The 17,776-nt window shown below is 33.6% G+C and overlaps 1 protein-coding gene and 1 non-coding gene across 2 annotated transcripts; both read left to right on the forward strand.

Annotated features, from left to right (window-relative positions):
* The first annotated feature begins 913 nt into the window (after nt 1–913).
* Trnaa-agc (transfer RNA alanine (anticodon AGC)) lies at nt 914–992 on the forward strand. Its single transcript has one exon. It is a non-coding gene; the product is annotated as a tRNA-Ala (tRNA).
* A 649-nt stretch (nt 993–1,641) lies between these two features.
* On the forward strand, nt 1,642–3,235 carry LOC138334834 (uncharacterized). The gene has a single exon (XM_069283598.1). The coding sequence runs from the start codon at nt 1,681–1,683 to the stop codon at nt 3,028–3,030; it is 1,350 nt and encodes a 449-aa protein (XP_069139699.1). The 5' UTR covers nt 1,642–1,680; the 3' UTR covers nt 3,031–3,235.
* Nucleotides 3,236–17,776: the final 14,541 nt, after the last annotated feature.

A 17,776-nucleotide genomic window follows, 5' to 3' on the forward strand; every position in this document is an offset into this window, starting at 1 on the left:
AATCGAAGTTTGTGATAAATGCTATAATTTGTTCTCGTTGTGGTGAGTTTTACATCGGCCAAACTAGTAATGAACTTAGAGCATGTATGACTGTTCATAGGCAACAAACAAGAACGGTTCTCTATGTAATTTCAATGTCAGTAAATCCCCTATAACTCGAACAGCGTGGGACTAGGTCAATTATTCGAGGAATATGGGGTATTCGACTCATCCGAGGTTGGTCACGATCGACAGTCAAAATGTCCGGTCTCTAACTATTACAAACAATGCACGGCAATAAAATTTTACTCTATCTTTCAGCATTTTGGATTTCTTTATTCAAGTGTTTTTTGATAGCAATATCAAGTTGAAAAAAATATATATAACATAAATTTAGCGTTTGAAAATGCTTACGAGAAAGCCCTAAATCAAATGTCATTCACAGCAGAGTAAGCAATCGTCATCTAGGCCAATGTTCAATACATATTGGTCAACAAGGTGTACATTTTCTATTATTTAATTATTACAAATCATTTTAAACATTTACCAAATACATACTCACAATAAAGTTATTAACCAGCATAAGTACGTCTATTTTGTAAAAGCGTGAGTAAAGTTACAGATGGCGGACGTCAACAATATATTCCGCCTCTTTTGTCATTTCACAATGCGTTATTTCTGTGGCGGGATTGGACTGGGTCGATCACCGGTGACCAGGTAGCTCAGTCGGTAGAGCACTCGGCTAGTATTCGGAGGGTCCCGGGTTTGAATCCCGGTCTGGCCGCTACATTTTTTCCTCTCCTGTTACAAAATTGGCGCCCAACTAAATAACCCACGGTGGCGGTGTTTGGAAGGGTCTCGTATGTCTTCGAGGGCAAAGACTTCGAGAAAGGAGGGAGGAGTGTAGCGGGATTGGACGGGGTCGATCACCTGTGACCAGGTAGCTCAGTCGGTAGAGCACTCGCGATCGGCTAGCATTCGAAGGGTCCCGGGTTCGAATCCCGGTCTGGCCGCTACATTTTCTCCTCTCCTGTTACATTTCTATTAACACGGATCAACAACTTCCGTTTTTTCGTATTTACCGCGAAGATTATTACGAGAGAAACATCAATAATTTAATGCCTGTTCTTAAACGTTCAAATAAAGTTTGCATCAAACAACGACTTGCGATCGTGTAGGTAGGTAATAATGACACCGTTAATTCCTTAATTACCTAAAAGCTTGACACGCCACGCATAAGATCGTGAGCAATTATCCATGTCGGTTGGTGCAGTCAGGTGTGACACAGGTAAAAAAATATCTCATGAGCCGAACACCTGTAAGAACAATGTAAATAACTATAGAGGTATTACATTGATTAGTCATGTAGCAAAGTTATTTACCAGTCTTTTGAACAAAAGGCTGTTAAAATGGAGCGAATCTGTATCTGCTGTTACAGATGCGCAATTTGGTTTTAAACCCGGTTTCGGTACTCGTGATGCTATATTTGCATTATGTAGTCTAATTACTAATACTTTACAACAAAATAAAAAGCTTTATTGTGTTTTTGTCGATTACAGTAAAGCATTTGATAGCATTGTACATAATAAGCTTTGGCTCAAACTATGGCGATGTGGAATTAGGGGTAGATTGTTGAAAGTGATTATATCAATTTATGATAATGTAAAATTATGTACAAAATTAAGTGGAAAATCATCTGCAATGTTCGATTTACATGTCGGACTCTTACAAGGGGAATCTTTGTCTCCGATACTTTATTCTCTTTTTGTTAATGATATAGAAAGTGAATTGATAAACTCCAATTGTCAAAGCTATCAACTGCAACTTTTACATTTGTTCATACTTATGTATGCTGACGATACAGTTTTGTTTACTGAAGATGCTACTGACCTGCAAAACATGTTAGATTGTCTGCAAAATTATGCAAATAAATGGAGTTTATCTGTTAATATAGATAAAACCAAAATAGTTGTTTTTAGAAAAAGTAAACGTCTACAGGCTAATGAGTACTGGACCTTTCAAGGAAGGGCTATAGATATTGTTGATAATTTTTGTTATTTGGGGCTAGTTTTCAATTATAATGGGAGATTTACTCTAGCGCTTAATACTTTAGCATCACAAGGAAGAAAGTCATACTATCTCCTTAATAGTAGAATGAAAAAATACATGCTTAATGTTGAAACAAAATTATCCTTATTTGATACTTATGTTTCATGTGTGCTTAATTACTGTTGCGAGGTATGGGGCTCGCACCCAGCACCTAAGATTGAATCTGTACATCTTTTATTCCTGAAGAGTTTATTGAATGTGAAAAAAACAGTCAATAGTTCTATGGTGTATTTTGAGACTGGTAGGTTTACTTTACATATACAGCGTAAAATAATGGTGATGAAATATTGGTTAAAGCTATTAAGAACAGATAACTGTATTTTAAAGTCATGCTATAATGCTCTATTTGAGCTCATTATAAAAAAGCCTAATTATAAATTAAATTGGTTGTATGATGTAAAAAATGATTTAGGTAGATGTGGTTTCAACAATATTTGGATTGCTCAGAATGTAGATAATGAAAAACACTTTTTGGAATTGTATTCACAGCGCTTGCATGATATATTTATTCAGGAACTGCGTTGCGCATTTGACGTGTCTCCTAAATGTGAAATTTATAAACATCTTGTTGATAACTTTGAAATTCAATTTTATTTAAAGAAGCCTTTGAATTCTAAAACTAAACAAATATTGAGTAAATATCGCATGCAAGCCCACTCTCTGCAAATTGAAGCTGGCCGTTATAACGCCGTTCCCAGAGGCGATAGACTTTGTACTGTTTGTGACAAAAATGATGTAGAAGATGAAATGCATTTTGTATTACTATGTCCTGCTTATTCTGAGTTACGTAAAAAGTTTATAAAAACTTATTACCACAAACACCCAAGTGTATATAAATTAATTATGTTATTTTCATCTAAAAATGTAAAGAGCTTAAATCTGTTGGGGAAATATTTGATCCAGGCAACAGAAAAAAGGAAAATTATCATTAATCAGCAGTAGTATATACATGTATATCATACTCATGTATTAATCAATTTGTTTAATTTGGTATGAAGTATATCGGAATTATCCTCCGCCATCTTGAAACATAACAATGATCATTGTATTATGTATTTATGTATTGGTTAAACCTATATGCTGTATTGCATTTGGTAAATAAAAAACTTGAAACTTGAAACTTGAATACATGGAAAACGGGGATATATTTATGTTCGAGGAATAAGGGGTATTCGACGAATAGCTATCCGTGGTATTCGAGGAATTCGGGTTCGAGTAGAGGGGTTTTACTGTACATGGTTGTGCAGGTGATCAATTTGATGTTATAACTTTATATCAACTTTTATTATATATATATATATAACTTATATTATACTTATATTCAATAGACATATAAATTCCTGTATGTTAATATTCAAATATTATATTTCATTATCGCCAATATTTGAACACATTTGTTAATAATTAAACAGCTTTATTGCGCGTGCTAATGTCACCAATATTTACCTTCCTAATCAATCGATTTTGCGCGTGGTACCGTGGCACCGGTCGGGATATTGTTGTCACACTTGGAGACGTGTCGCACGTTAAGTCGGTAGAACATGGCTCTTTTTAACTCGAGTCTGTGACCGTCTTTGGAAGACCAACGATGACAACTACTGGGGAGGATTGGACAAAGCGGCACTTCATCATCCTGATAGCCGTCTATGGTGAGTACTACTTGTACAGTAAACCGACCTTCTTTCGCGTGTGATATACTTTCTCGTGTGATTTGCTTTTCTGAATTTCGCGATCAAATTAAATTAGTGATTTTTTTCCACGAGGTTATGACTTATCGAAAGATATTTTCATTCGATTTTCAAACTCGCGAAAGTTTATCTCCGCGAAATTGTTTTGAAACGCAAATCGCGAAATTAAGTAGTGACGAGAGAAAATTGGTTTGCAAAAGTCATCTTATAGAATGGGTTACGTTTAGGACTTGCTGTTTTAGAAAGAAAACTCATTCAATGTTCATCAGGAATTAATAGATTATTGTTTATAACATCGCCAAGTGTTTTGGTGATTTAAGGTGTGAACTTTTGTTAGACAGTATGATAGGAAACAAGCCGCGGTTGTGTACATAGCTTACGTAACACTCACATAATTATGAAAAAAGGTTCTTTATTTTCTCTAAAAAATATTTTAAAATTTTAACCAGACTGGGGAAGAATGAAACATAAGTTGGCCTTTGACATCATTTGTATTCTGGTATTGAATCAGTTGTTCAAACTTAATTAAGCTTTGTTTTATTATCTGTGAAGTAACGAATTATTTTCCTGTGATGTCAGTTCGCTTGTGTCTATAACTTGTCTTTTTATATAAAATAAGGATTTTATTCGGACATGTGTATTAATAAATTTTAAATCAAAAGATAAATAATAATGCTACTGTAAATCAAAGATACATTTTGGCTTTAAGAGTTACTTTACTAAAATTTTAACGCTTTACTCATAAGCTTGGTAAACTAATGCATAATCTACTCAATGGATCTGTTAACCACGATACATTTTTAAGTATTAGTTCCCTTCATAAGCAAATGGTATTTTCTGAGTTATGATTAATCGAACAGCGCTGAAATTTAACGAAAGAAATACCAGACGTCGTATTTTCACACTTTCAATACAATGAAGGATGTACATCGGAACTAAACTTGTATAGTACTTATCTTGTATTGTTGATTTAAGTCGAAACAATGAAGTGATAGAAATGAACGTTTGTTATAACACATTCAGAAGAATCACACAATTTGAAAAATGTCTCCAGGTTCCTTCATGAAAAAAAGAATTAATTTTTTTTACACATTTGTTATAAGTTGCTGCAATTGGCACAATGTTTTTTTTTTCTAATTCGCATATAGAGTTTGGCGATACTGGATACGAATAATAAAATTAAGCGTACATCTTAAAACGAAAACCGATTTCTTTTAACGTAATGGTGAGGATGTTTATCGCTAAAATATATTTCTCTTCGTGATTTAAGAGAGCAGTCATATGTTTTGCTTTTGAGATACCATTTTCCATTTAAAAAATTGATAGATCAAATAAGTATTTTTTTTCGACGTCATGCTAAGTTTTGCATATAGTTATTATGGTAACCAAGCTCTTCTAGTGCGTAATAATTGATAGCTGCATGAGTAGTAGAAAACGTGCTGGGGGTAAAAGTGGGGATATGGTTTAATATATTTACATTTTATTCATTAATGTTTTAACGTTAATGTATTCTGCCAGAAGTTTCATTGAATAATAATTGCTAGTGATAATTGACTTTTAGACAGGTAATTAAAAAAAATATGTGATACATATTTGATACTATGAGTTTTTTTAATATACTATGTGTGATTTGTTCCAACTATACACATGCTTAGAAACGTGAGCGGCAATTATATATACATGTGTATGTACTGTACACTCTTAATGACCTTGCTAATACAACGGTTTAAAACTCGACAGCGAAAAGCAAACGAGAAAAGTCATGGAAAATAATAAGTGTAGCTAATGCATGTCATATTTATTATGAATTCAAACAATGACCTAGTCATGTGTAGCGGTGAAAGGTTTTGTCACAATGTACTTAGTGTACCACATTGCGTCATGCTTGTTGGTCAAATAACCTATCTGTTATTAACAGTATGACAATGTTACCAACCTATTGAACGTCTGCATTTGCAAAAAGCAATTGACGAATAGCTAGCTGTCAACCAAATCTTTGTAGTATATATGATACGACGTTTGCATCGATATTGAATAAGAACAAGGGCGTTTATGAGCATCATGCTAGGTTACATACTACCTGGCGATCGTATTTACAAAATGAGTTTGTGAGGAGTATGGATGGTGTACATTGTGGTACCTAACATACTGATTAGCTTATTGTTTGCTTTTGATGCTTACTTATCCGTCGATATCTTTTATGTTTGATAATAATCATTTCGTTATATTCGGTACACACAATACTTGTTAATTTATTGATCAAATCCGATTTTTAGATAACTACGGTTAGTTGCAGAAATACTCTAGTATTAATAATGACAACATGCTAACAATAGATAGTAAAGCACTATTGTATTCCATCTATTAAACATGATGCTTCCTAATTGCTTTTTCATCCGCTTTTAAAAGATAGCGAATATATTCGTGTTATTTGACCACTCGAGATGGTGTAAGGGAAAGACAGATTATCATTATCCACTACTTAGTAAATGATATTGCTCAATTGTAGCTAAACAATTTCAAATCATGTTATTTAAGCATTAAACTGTCTTCCTATGGCATCTAGACCAGAAAACCCGTTTATGAACGACGATTTAATCCACAAGATGGAACAGCCATTTGACGGTGATCAGTTGACGTCACCACGCCAACATTAGTGACGTCGTAACGTTTTGGGTGTCAGTTATACCGTCATGTACTTCACTTTGCATTTTTACTTTATATAGTAGAAGTGACAAATAAATGTAAATATTAACATATACGTATATCTATTTTTATTTATGTTTTGCTATATTAACAGATCTATTTAATATACATGTAAGACTTAACTACAACATATTACCTTTTAAATTTATATTGGTCATGGCTTAACAATGCAATTTTCCCGCCGACAATCATTTTGGCTAGACAAAACAATATAAAAAAAAAAAAAGTTAATAAAGTGGAAAATTGAAATATCGATATATGTTCCTTGATATTTAGTGTAGCATTTTTTTCAAGATATTTTTTTCTAATAAAAAAGAAATATTGCAACTGCGGCCATTGGAAAGTCTTTGCCTTTTATTGCAAATGATATCTTGGCACTAGTCTTTTGTCTACTGGGGTAAGGTTATTACAATGGGAAAACATAAACTTAATACTCTATTACATAGCGGGCAATGTGAAATAAATAAAAAAAAGATTCTTGCTGGTGGTTAAATGAATGACTTGGCCAATCACGGAACAGTCTTCAACATATATAAATTGAATAATCATATATGTACCAATATTCCCAAATTCCAACAGCTACCGCTGACACCCAATTGTGGCATATGCAGTAAAACAATTCAACTGATCAGTCCGAGGAGCAGTGCTTATTATTTAAATACTCTTTATTAAACCTTATGGTTTATCCTAACCATGATGGACTGGTGGTGTTGATACCCTTTTCGGGTTTTCTTTACATTTACTGTAGATGTGGATATTTTCGCGAGTTCTAAATTTTACAAGAATAAACCTGTCGCGATGGTATTCGTGACATTTTTACATTCCTACTTTCACAACATTTTGAAATCGTCACGATCAAGCGAACTTCGTGTTATTAGCGGAGTTTTGCACTCACGTGAATTTCCCTATTTACAGTAGGACATACATGTACAAGATATGCTTATGCAATTGGCTATTTCTGATGAATCGGTTTAGTATTAGGCGATTGCTGATGGAATGGATTTAGAGTCGTTAAATATGGCGGTACCATATGGAAGTTGGATCTTTATCTAGAACTAATGTTATTCCTTTTATTGCGTCATATCCGATGCGGCAATATTACGTCAGAACTTCAATCTCTATTATGTATGAGAAGTTCAGTTATGATAAATCAGAAACTTTAATTGTGTATGCCTTTCTATTTTATTGCCGTTCCATAATATTCACTGAACATAGTCTAAACTTATATATATAGCTCTAAAAGAAGTGGGGATTTGAAATTTTCTACTTCACTAGCAAACATTTTTGTGGATTTCCGGTATATTAGGTGTCATTTCGGATATTTATGTTTCTTATGAGGAAAACATACGGGGATATTTACAATTAAGACCCGAGGTCATACACCATCAAACAATCCACTAATATAAAAGACGCCACAGTCATTGCGATTTGTAGTGTATTTACTAACTAATTGTTATATCATACATTCCGGAAATAGTCCCATCCGGACCCCTATTATACGCGCCCTGCGCAATGATACTAAGACTCAATAAAAGTAGTTCTATCATGACGGCCATGCTTGTTAGCTGTGTTATTGATGTCCTGTGAGTTACTGTGGCAAATACACCACACGATTTATAAGGAGATTCAAATAAAAGTATTGAATTGGAAATAATTGATGTTTTGATAAATGCTGTTATTAACTGACTATTGCAGTCATAAATCTAAAACAAATATGTCACTGGGCTCTTTTCTGCCATTTGGAATTACATTCTTTCCAATCCTACGATATCCCAAGTAATTCGATAATAGGTTTAATTAGGAACACACACGGTGGCGTGTTGGGTATACTGATTGATGGACTGACATAAATTATTTATTTTCAACATGCCGTTTTCATATTTATTTAGTTTGTCTTAGTTAGTCTACTGCCTCCGTGGTCCTAACCGGATTTAGTCCGAATTATTCTTCTGTTCTGCCGTCTTTTTGTATAGACTTCCATCGGCTCAAGACCTATAAGAAATTCAATGAAACAAAAATATTATTCACGCTAAATCAAATACTGACTTTAAAATGTCACTTGAACTAGTTTGTAAGGACATTAGTACCAACAACTTTAACTATTTTGTGATTTCACAGGAAGGTTTGTAGTAGAGTTATACAGACTGTATCTGTTATAAGAATCGATTTAGTGTGAATTAAATTTGACATAGATTAATTAAGTTACCGTCTATAACAATAGTATCAATCCCGATAGAAGATTAGAGGTTTATTTGACTTATATCCTTCAAATTGAAGGCTTATATGTCATGCCCTTCCATTAACATTGCACATGTAGAGGTCCTCTATGGATGCTGATATTTATGGCCTGGTTTCAAGGACAGGTATAGACATATATAAATCGAGATGAATATATGGTAGCATTGGTTAAATGAAAACAAATGTTTTGATATATATTTTAGCGTCTTGCATGTATTTTTTTATTAACTTACGTCCTATTAACAGCCAGGGTCATGTAAGGACGGCCTCCCATGTATGTGATGTGTTGTGTGTGTAACGTCCTATTAACAGCCAGAGTCATGTAAGGACGGCCTCCCATGTATGCGATGTGTTGTGTGTATGTGTGCGAGGTGCGTGCTTTGGGAGACTGCTGTATATTCGTGTTGTGTCTTCTTGTATAGTGGAACTGTTGCCCTTTTTATAGTGATATATCAGGAGCAGAAACTACCACTTATGTAGACTTTGGTTTGCTCGGCTAGGGGACAGAACCCAGGGCCTATCTCACAGGGCGAGCGCTCAACAGAAGGCCAAACGTGAGGTGGTGTCAAGGGAGACGTTAGGAAGAACAAAGTTAGTAAGGAATGAGAGAAAAAAAATATCCTAAATTTAGTCGCCTTTTACGATCATGCCAGAAGGGCAGCAGGTACAATTCCAACGGCCTATCTGCAGGGCCAGCCTGACATGAAACCTTAAGAGATGAATATGGATGAATAAAGAAACAAGATATTTGACAAGAAGATCCGCCTGTCACATTGGTCTATTTTCATCAAATCAACATTTTAGTAATTTCCTCACTTACAACCCTCCAAAGGATAGCATTATGTAGGTAAATGTTTTTCTATTGAAAATCTTAAGCTTAGGAATTCCTTAAAGAGAACAGATTTGCCTTACCGTTACCGTACTTAATAGAATGTGGTATAACTGGGGATTTGTTCTATTTCCGGATATCTCTGATTGTTAACGGTCCCTATTACTGTAAACCATCTTTCTATCGCAGCTACTAAATTTCGCGATTGTGGTTCCAAATCAAGTTCTCAAATATTAATTTTTTGCAGAAGAGAGATATTTTAGAATTCCCTGTCAATATAATTATTAGTATTTATTTATAAATTTCACTAATTATGTTGGGTCGCGAAATTTGCGTTGTTTACAGTAACAGCGATGGACGTCAGAACTCAGTCCCTATAAAAAGGAATAAGCGATCGGCATACGGATCGACATCTAAAGTTATTCTTATGAAATTCAAATTTCAATTGTATACACATAACACATATGTACGGAAAGGTCTGTCAATAATTTATAGAACGGTTATACAATGCTTCGACAATAATCGGAAATCACATGTTTTCACAACTAATGCAGCTCTCAATGCACCCGTGAAATCTTTTTTAGGTAGATAGGGGTAGGTATGAATCATGAATTCTTGTTTTTCTTTGTTCATCCGCTCGAGACCTATAGCTATTCCCTCTTAGTATTTAAGGATTGAATATTGATTTGGTCGATTTCAAGGGGTGATGGATTGAATTGGTCTTAAAACAAATTGAATGAACTGCGAAGCGGTTTATGTTGAATTATGTTCAAGTCTCTGAACTTGTGCAAGTTTACAACGAGAGACGTATGAAAATAGTGCGTCATTAGAATACAGCTTATTAAAATAACTAAATGTATATACAAATATTGCACTTTGTCATGCATTTATTTAGAAACAATAACATGATCATTATTAACCAGACAAAACATAAAAAATTAACAATATATTAAGAAATGATTGCAAAAATCGTCCGCCGAAGCTGCGGAAACGATAATGTCTAGACGGAGTGATACGGTTGTCTCCCGCTTCAATTCAAAATGGAGAGTCACCGTAACGTGATGGGAACGGAAATGTTCTAGTGGTTTATGTAGCCTTTAGCCTTGATACAAGTTAAACAACTGATTTAAGGTAAATCAATATTCATTGACTTTAATATAGTTTTTTTCTTATCGTCGCTTCGGCTTCATCATTTGTTTTAAACGGAGACGTTTAACGTAGTTTTGTCACACAGGGACATACACCATTTTCTTTCATACCTACGGGTGTAATACTGGCTGGTCTAGGGCAATACACTCATGTCGCCTGAGGCTGTATTCCATGGCTACTCATGCAATAAAGCCTCTTGACGTCACGGCGTCAACAAAATCTCTAATTCCTCGGTAAAATTGTAACCTTTTTTCACGAATATGACTGGTTTTATTATGAAAGATACAAACAACGGAATTTGTTATGAAAATATCACGTAAATTGTCATGTATGGAAAAATGACTTCAAGTCGTCGATTTCTCCGAATTTATTTCGAAATGGCGGGATATTATAGCTGTAAAATTGCAATAAAACATCGAGGTATGAAAGAAAAAATACTCTTTCATAAGTGGATATGAAGGATAGGGATATTCTACCCTCGGGATCACAAAATGTAGCAAAACCCTCGGCAAGCCTCGGGTTTTACAACATCTTGTGACCCTCGGGTAGAATATCCCTATCCTTCATATCCACATATGAAAGAGTCTTATAGTATTCTTTTTGTGTATATGATAGGCCTTATAACATATCTCCTCCTTGGCTGACGCCGTGAAAAAAACAACAGCAAAATGAGAGTTCGTATAAATCGTTAAAAAATTATAGACATCTGTCCGTAATATTTGCACTTTTTTAAGCCGCCACTGTCAAGATATATGTAATAAGGTCTGATGACCAGTCTAGCTTTCTATCATATGATATTTGCTCCGATAAAATATAGGTACACGTGCGTGTGTGATTTGACACAACTGAAGAAGGGTAATCACTTAAGCATTGATATCACTATTTTTTTTATTTTATCGGGGTATGAAAAGAAAATTCCGCGTAGCGGATTCTCACAAAAGTTTGCAAACAAAATTTTTTTTCATAACCCGATAAAATCAAAAAATAGTGACATCAATGCTTATAATTAATTTTATACTGTATTTGATAAAATGAAGTGTGTGTAAATGTACCATTATAGTGGTTTTTTCAAGGGATTCTTTTTTCCGAATCAATACGCAACGTCAATGTCTCTATTGTGACGTCACGAAAACGTCGCGGAGTTTCGCGCCATTCTCGGATTTTTTTCATAGTGGTATGCAATAAAATTGTTGGCCAATCAGAAAGCCAGATTTGGTATGAAAACAAAGAAAAAATAATTAATCAGTGATAAACGAAATATTTTGCATGAAAATATCAACTGCATGTTGTATACCAATAAGAATATTCGATTTTGTGGGTGCTGATGGTAATATCAGAGGTCAAAGGTCAAAGGATCATAATTAAGGAAGTGATACTCCTCCTTTAAAACAAAGACCGTTAATGCTTTGAGTATAGATTTGTAGGAGCAATTCATAACAAGCTGGCAATCGAAATAACTTGGCGAAAAATGTGTTAACGTAATATACATGTATCCTAATAATAGTACCATTAAAACCAATTGATATGTTGTACTACAGATAAAAATAAAAAGATAAATAACATGGTCAGCATCCAATCTAATGCAACAAGTCACATCAACGATTTCAGTATGCTTTATCATAGTCATCGGATAGCAAGACTGAACACGGAGCGGAACACATGTTTTCCAATAGGTTACGAGACCTTGTCCTTCGTGAAGGAAATGTTTACTTACCAATGTGACCCACTGACATATTATTGATTTGACATGTTTTTCTCTTGGTTACCGAATCTCACACAATACAATTTACATAAATACAAATACCAATTTGAAAATCCTTACACAATTAAAATAATCTGCTTGGCTGCAGAATCCTCAATAAAAGCACAGCGTGAACAATATTTTTAATTGTACGATTATAACTTACAAACAATGCCCTGTAGATATAATATTGATTTGAATTGTTGAACAGACATATTTTTGTAAGTGGTAAGAAAATTAACTACTGTTCTTATATTGTGTTTGGTATTGAATTTGCTTGCAACACAAATCAATACCGAACAAAGCCACGGTATGTTTTAAGTGTTCAGCCATAAATATTTACCACTTGGCGGCGTTTATTCAGGAGATGATGACGTACATATCAGTTATTGGAAATTCATAATAGTGCTATAATAACCCTGTATGTAAATAAGCTATTGCAAAAGAACAAAGTAAGAAAACGCTAAACGTTGAAATAAATGCAACTGCATTGAAATAGAAGGTATAATAACAAACAAGTAGAAGTGTTTGTATTATATTGCAAACACTTGTACATATCTATAAGGATATTTATTGATATAGTTCCAAGTAAAAATAATTTTTAATTTTTAAGTAAATATTTAGTTCAAACGTCGATATTTTTCGATCTTAATTATTTGTTATTCGAAATTTTTATTTTATCCATTTGATAAAAAAAACTTCTTTAAGGATAATTCAAAAGAGAAAAAGTGTGTAGTTATTTATTACATAATCGCTGTTTTTCAATCAGATACATAAGGATTCAGACATGTTTACTCATTGTAGATGTCATTTCTTAAGCGATTTTCTGAAAAATTGCTTTCTGATAGCAATTATGAGAGGACAATGTATGCGAAGCGATTAATTTTGAAAAATATTACTTCATTATATCTTTCATCTCTAATGCATGCTTTTTAAATTGCAGTGTCATCTTGAATAAATATTCCTTAGAAAAAGTAACTCTCTATAAAATAACGATAAATGAATTACTTGTACGATATATAGTATAATTGCAAGTCCATGTTTAATTCACTCTTAAAGGAGCGGGTACGCATGACTTGTACATTGTGTTAAATGCGGTCTCAGTCACTCAAGGAACATGTTTTGTCCACTGGCCGGGTCACTCGATAGACATGTGTAGCTTTCACTGTTTTTCTACGTAACATTAGCGCATTCAGCTATACATTTTGCTTTTGTACCTAAAGTGCGAATAGGTTAACTTTAAGTGTTCTGTAAAACACGAACATTATTTACATTTTTAGATAAAATATACCGATATTAAAATAGAGCAGTTCAAAAGAGATCAAAGTACTGAAAGTACTGAAACACAAAGTTGGTTCTAATCGCAATACCATTACCATTGTTATGAAAGGAGTAAATGTATGTACTTTTCCGAGACTAGCACGAAATTATTGGATTCTAGATAGAGAGAAATTTTATACATATGCTAATAGTTATTGAGAAAGAGAGAAAAATCATTTAAGTATGTATAACAAATTGGAAATAAGAAATAAATGGATAGTTTCAATAAAAAGACAAAGTCCAATAACAATTATTATTGCAATTGGCAATAACTCCGTAAGTTACAGTAAAATCAAGCTAATTTTCAAACTCGTCTGAGATCTTTCTAATGTTGTTCTCCTTTTAAAGTTTCATTAAGATCGGTATATATTTACTCAATTCAAAGTGTTCACTATGTTCATTATTTTTATTGCAATGGGCAATAACTCTGTAAGTAAATTTCAAATCACGCTGATTTTCGAACTTGTCAAAGATCTCTCCAATGTTGATCTATTACTCAAGTTATCATGTTCACAAGATCCAAAAATAATTATCAGTGCAAAGGGCAATAACTCCGTAACGTACAGTCGAATCAAGCTGATTTTCACATTCCTATGAGATCTTTCCAATGTTAGTCTACACACAACGTTTCATTACACTTGGTGCATATATATATCGAATCATGTATATATGTCGAATCAAGCTGATTTTCATACTCATCCAAGGATTTCTCCGATGTTATTTTACACACATAGTTTCATTAAGCTCCGTGCATACTTACTCAAGTTATCGTATAAACAAAGTCCAGTAAAAGGTATTAGTGCAAAGGGCAATAACTCCGTAACTTACAGTCGAATCAAGCTGATTTCATACTCCTATGAGATCTTTTCCAATGTTAGTCTACACACAACTTTTCATTACACTTGGTGCATATATATATCGAATCATTTATATATGTCGAATCAAGCTGATTTTCATACTCATTTATTCATTAAGTTGGTTCAAATTTACTCAAGTTAATACCGTGTTCACATGAATGGACTAAAGACTATCATAGGTCATCATGACTATGGTCAGTTGACCTAAAATGTAAAATATATGCCGCAAGCGTAATTACGGTAGTTTAAGTGGATTTGAAGTGGGTCACCTAAGGGGATTTTAAGCTTTTAAAATATCTAAGTTATTTACCAGTGGATTTGAAGTGGTTCTGCTAAGGGGATTTGCAGTGGTCCAGTTAAGGGGTTATCCAGTGGTTTCGATAAGGGGATTTGAAGTGCCCCCACTAAGGGGTTTACAGTGGTCTAGCTAAGGGGATTTGAAGCGGTCACACAAAGGGGATTTTAAACGTCTACTATATGTAAATGAGGACACCAGTGGATTTGAAGTTGTATCCTTAGGGGGATTAGAAGGAGTCTCACTTAGGGGATTTAAAGCGTCTAAAAATCAAGTGGTGCTTAACTAGAGTTATATCATTAAAATCATCTTTGGTAACTTCTGGCTTAAAAGAAATAAATAAAAAAAAACCTGCTGTAACAGCTGTTGTTTGAATATCTAAGCAAATCTGGAGTCTAAGGGTTTGTGAAAGATGTGTAACTGGATAAGCTCTTATTTCTGAAAAATTTCTGAAAAGTTTTTGCATGTGTGAAGAATCATATATTTCTATATACCGGTACAAGATGTATTCATCTCTATTTGCTTTTTTTCAATTGAGATCTTTTATTAACAATCCTAAGAATATTTTCATATTTAAAGGACTGTAAATTCATACAACTTTGATCTTAAAATGAATATCTCAAATATGATCCTCGCCATTCCTCTGACAAAAGGGGTGTAGGGAGGCAGTATAAGAAAGGTATTTATTTTTTTATTCATTTACGAACCTTCCAGGTCTAGGAGGTGGAAGAGGTGAAAGAAAGTCAAGAGTATTCAGAAAAAAACATCGACCTATTATTAGTACCTGCAGGCAACTGCCCAATGCAGGTTTTGAACTTGCAACACAGGTGGTGGTAATTTGATGACTCAATATATACATGTATAGTTATAAGGCCACTGCTTCCCAAGGAGGGGTTTAATCAATTACAAAATGGAAGGCCTTATATATAGCTATAATATAGTGACCATTTTTTTATATTAATTACAAACATCTTCATAACAGCTAAGTATATACCCAGTATAAATTAAGAATTTGGATCAGACTACACATTTGTACCCGCAGTGAGGTTGGCATTGATGACAGTCTCTATTATTCTAGGCCGACCATACAGATTTCATTTCTTGTACATTTCTTCAAAAAAATAAAACATACATTAAGGAAGCTCTTCATTTCTTTGAAAATAAAACCTTTAGGGATATTATGATCAATGACTAGAAGATTACAAAAAAAAAGACTCTAAATATAAGGCAAATTAAATTTTGAAATGCAAATCTCTGAACTTAAAATTGCATAGAGTAATTTCCAGATAAAAAATATCAAATGTCACTTGAAAAAAGTTAGTTTTTTTTAAACAAAATTTAAATAACATTTTTTGTCATCATATACATCATGACTTTTTGTAATTTTCACATGGATCAATTGAGAATCACACTACAATCATATCTGCTTGAATGATTTCATAATAGAGGACATGTAGCTCTGTGATATTCATGATTGATCAGCCAAATCTGGAATGAATGTATTCTCATTCTGCATGATGACATAATTATGTAGTTTAATATTAGGATATATACTACATAATCAAATTGGATATATCTCACTCAGATTGCATGGTAAATTAATCTAATTAATATACAAATATTCCAAAATCAAAAATATAAATCAATTTGATATAATCTACTGAGTAGGAGGATATTGTTTTTTATCTCTACATTTTCCCAGTTTTAATTTTAATTTGCCGGTTAAAAAAAAAATGCTATAATGTCTTTTAAATACATTAAAATAGTAGGTACTAAACTTTAATTTACAGATTTTATTAAACGTCACATTATTTCTTTTGGAAATTGACACAATCATAAACACAAATATCTTAGCTAAGGTCAATAATTACAAATTAATCAGCCATGGTAAATAACTCCATCTCTCAAAATATTACTGTGAAGTTTGCCATATATGCATGTGATACCTACCGGTCGTAATTAAAACAGCCATATATACTGTAAACATCGATGTATTGAAGAACTATTCTGCTATCCTCATGAAGTCTATGTTCTCTAGTGTATCAAAATATAAGCATGGTCAACATCGGTTGTAAGCCAAGCAGTATGTGTCCGTATTTGTTTACACTCAGCAATCAGACATTACGTAAACAAACACACATGCCTGTCTTTCCCGCACTGAATAATCACGTGACTAACACATACATGTGTCACAAAAGAATGTCGTAGACACACTCTCTACACAAAGAACTGTCGCTTCCGACAAGTTTTGTTGTTAATACTCTATTTAGTAAACAGTTAACAGGCATTGTGTTGTTTTATTTGGATAATGCTTCACGTAATATAAATAATAAGATCGACATTACATGCACGACAAATTTGTCTATTGTATCAAGAACATTTTCCGGTATGTCGTGAAAACTGTAACGATAGAGATTCTAAAAGTACAGAGAACTTCCACTTCATTTGGCATATGTCTGATGAGGATTGTCATTATATCATTGCTTAAATAATATCGGTACAACATAGGCCTACTGTACGATATTTATTGTGGTAGGCCCTACGAGTATGTACTGAGTATGGAATAGTGCGTCAGATCCCAGCTATCAACCGATTTCACTTCACAAGTTTCCTAGTTTTACACATGTGTTACAAAGACCTCGCTCATGGCCGTTCATGATTGTTTTGTTAATATCAATTGCTTTATATATGATTGCTGAACATTATTTCATATTTACACGCAATAATATTGGCAAAATCCTGTCTTTAGTGTGACCTTTTTTCAACCGGAAGTTGCGCAGATACGTACATGTACACATATGACGGGCAGAAATAAGGCCACCGGTCATCATAATTTATGCAAATTGTCTTGACCATTGTACGTAA

Source organism: Argopecten irradians, chromosome 11 (genome assembly GCF_041381155.1).
Source record: "Argopecten irradians isolate NY chromosome 11, Ai_NY, whole genome shotgun sequence".
NCBI classification, from domain to species: Eukaryota; Metazoa; Mollusca; class Bivalvia; order Pectinida; family Pectinidae; genus Argopecten; species Argopecten irradians.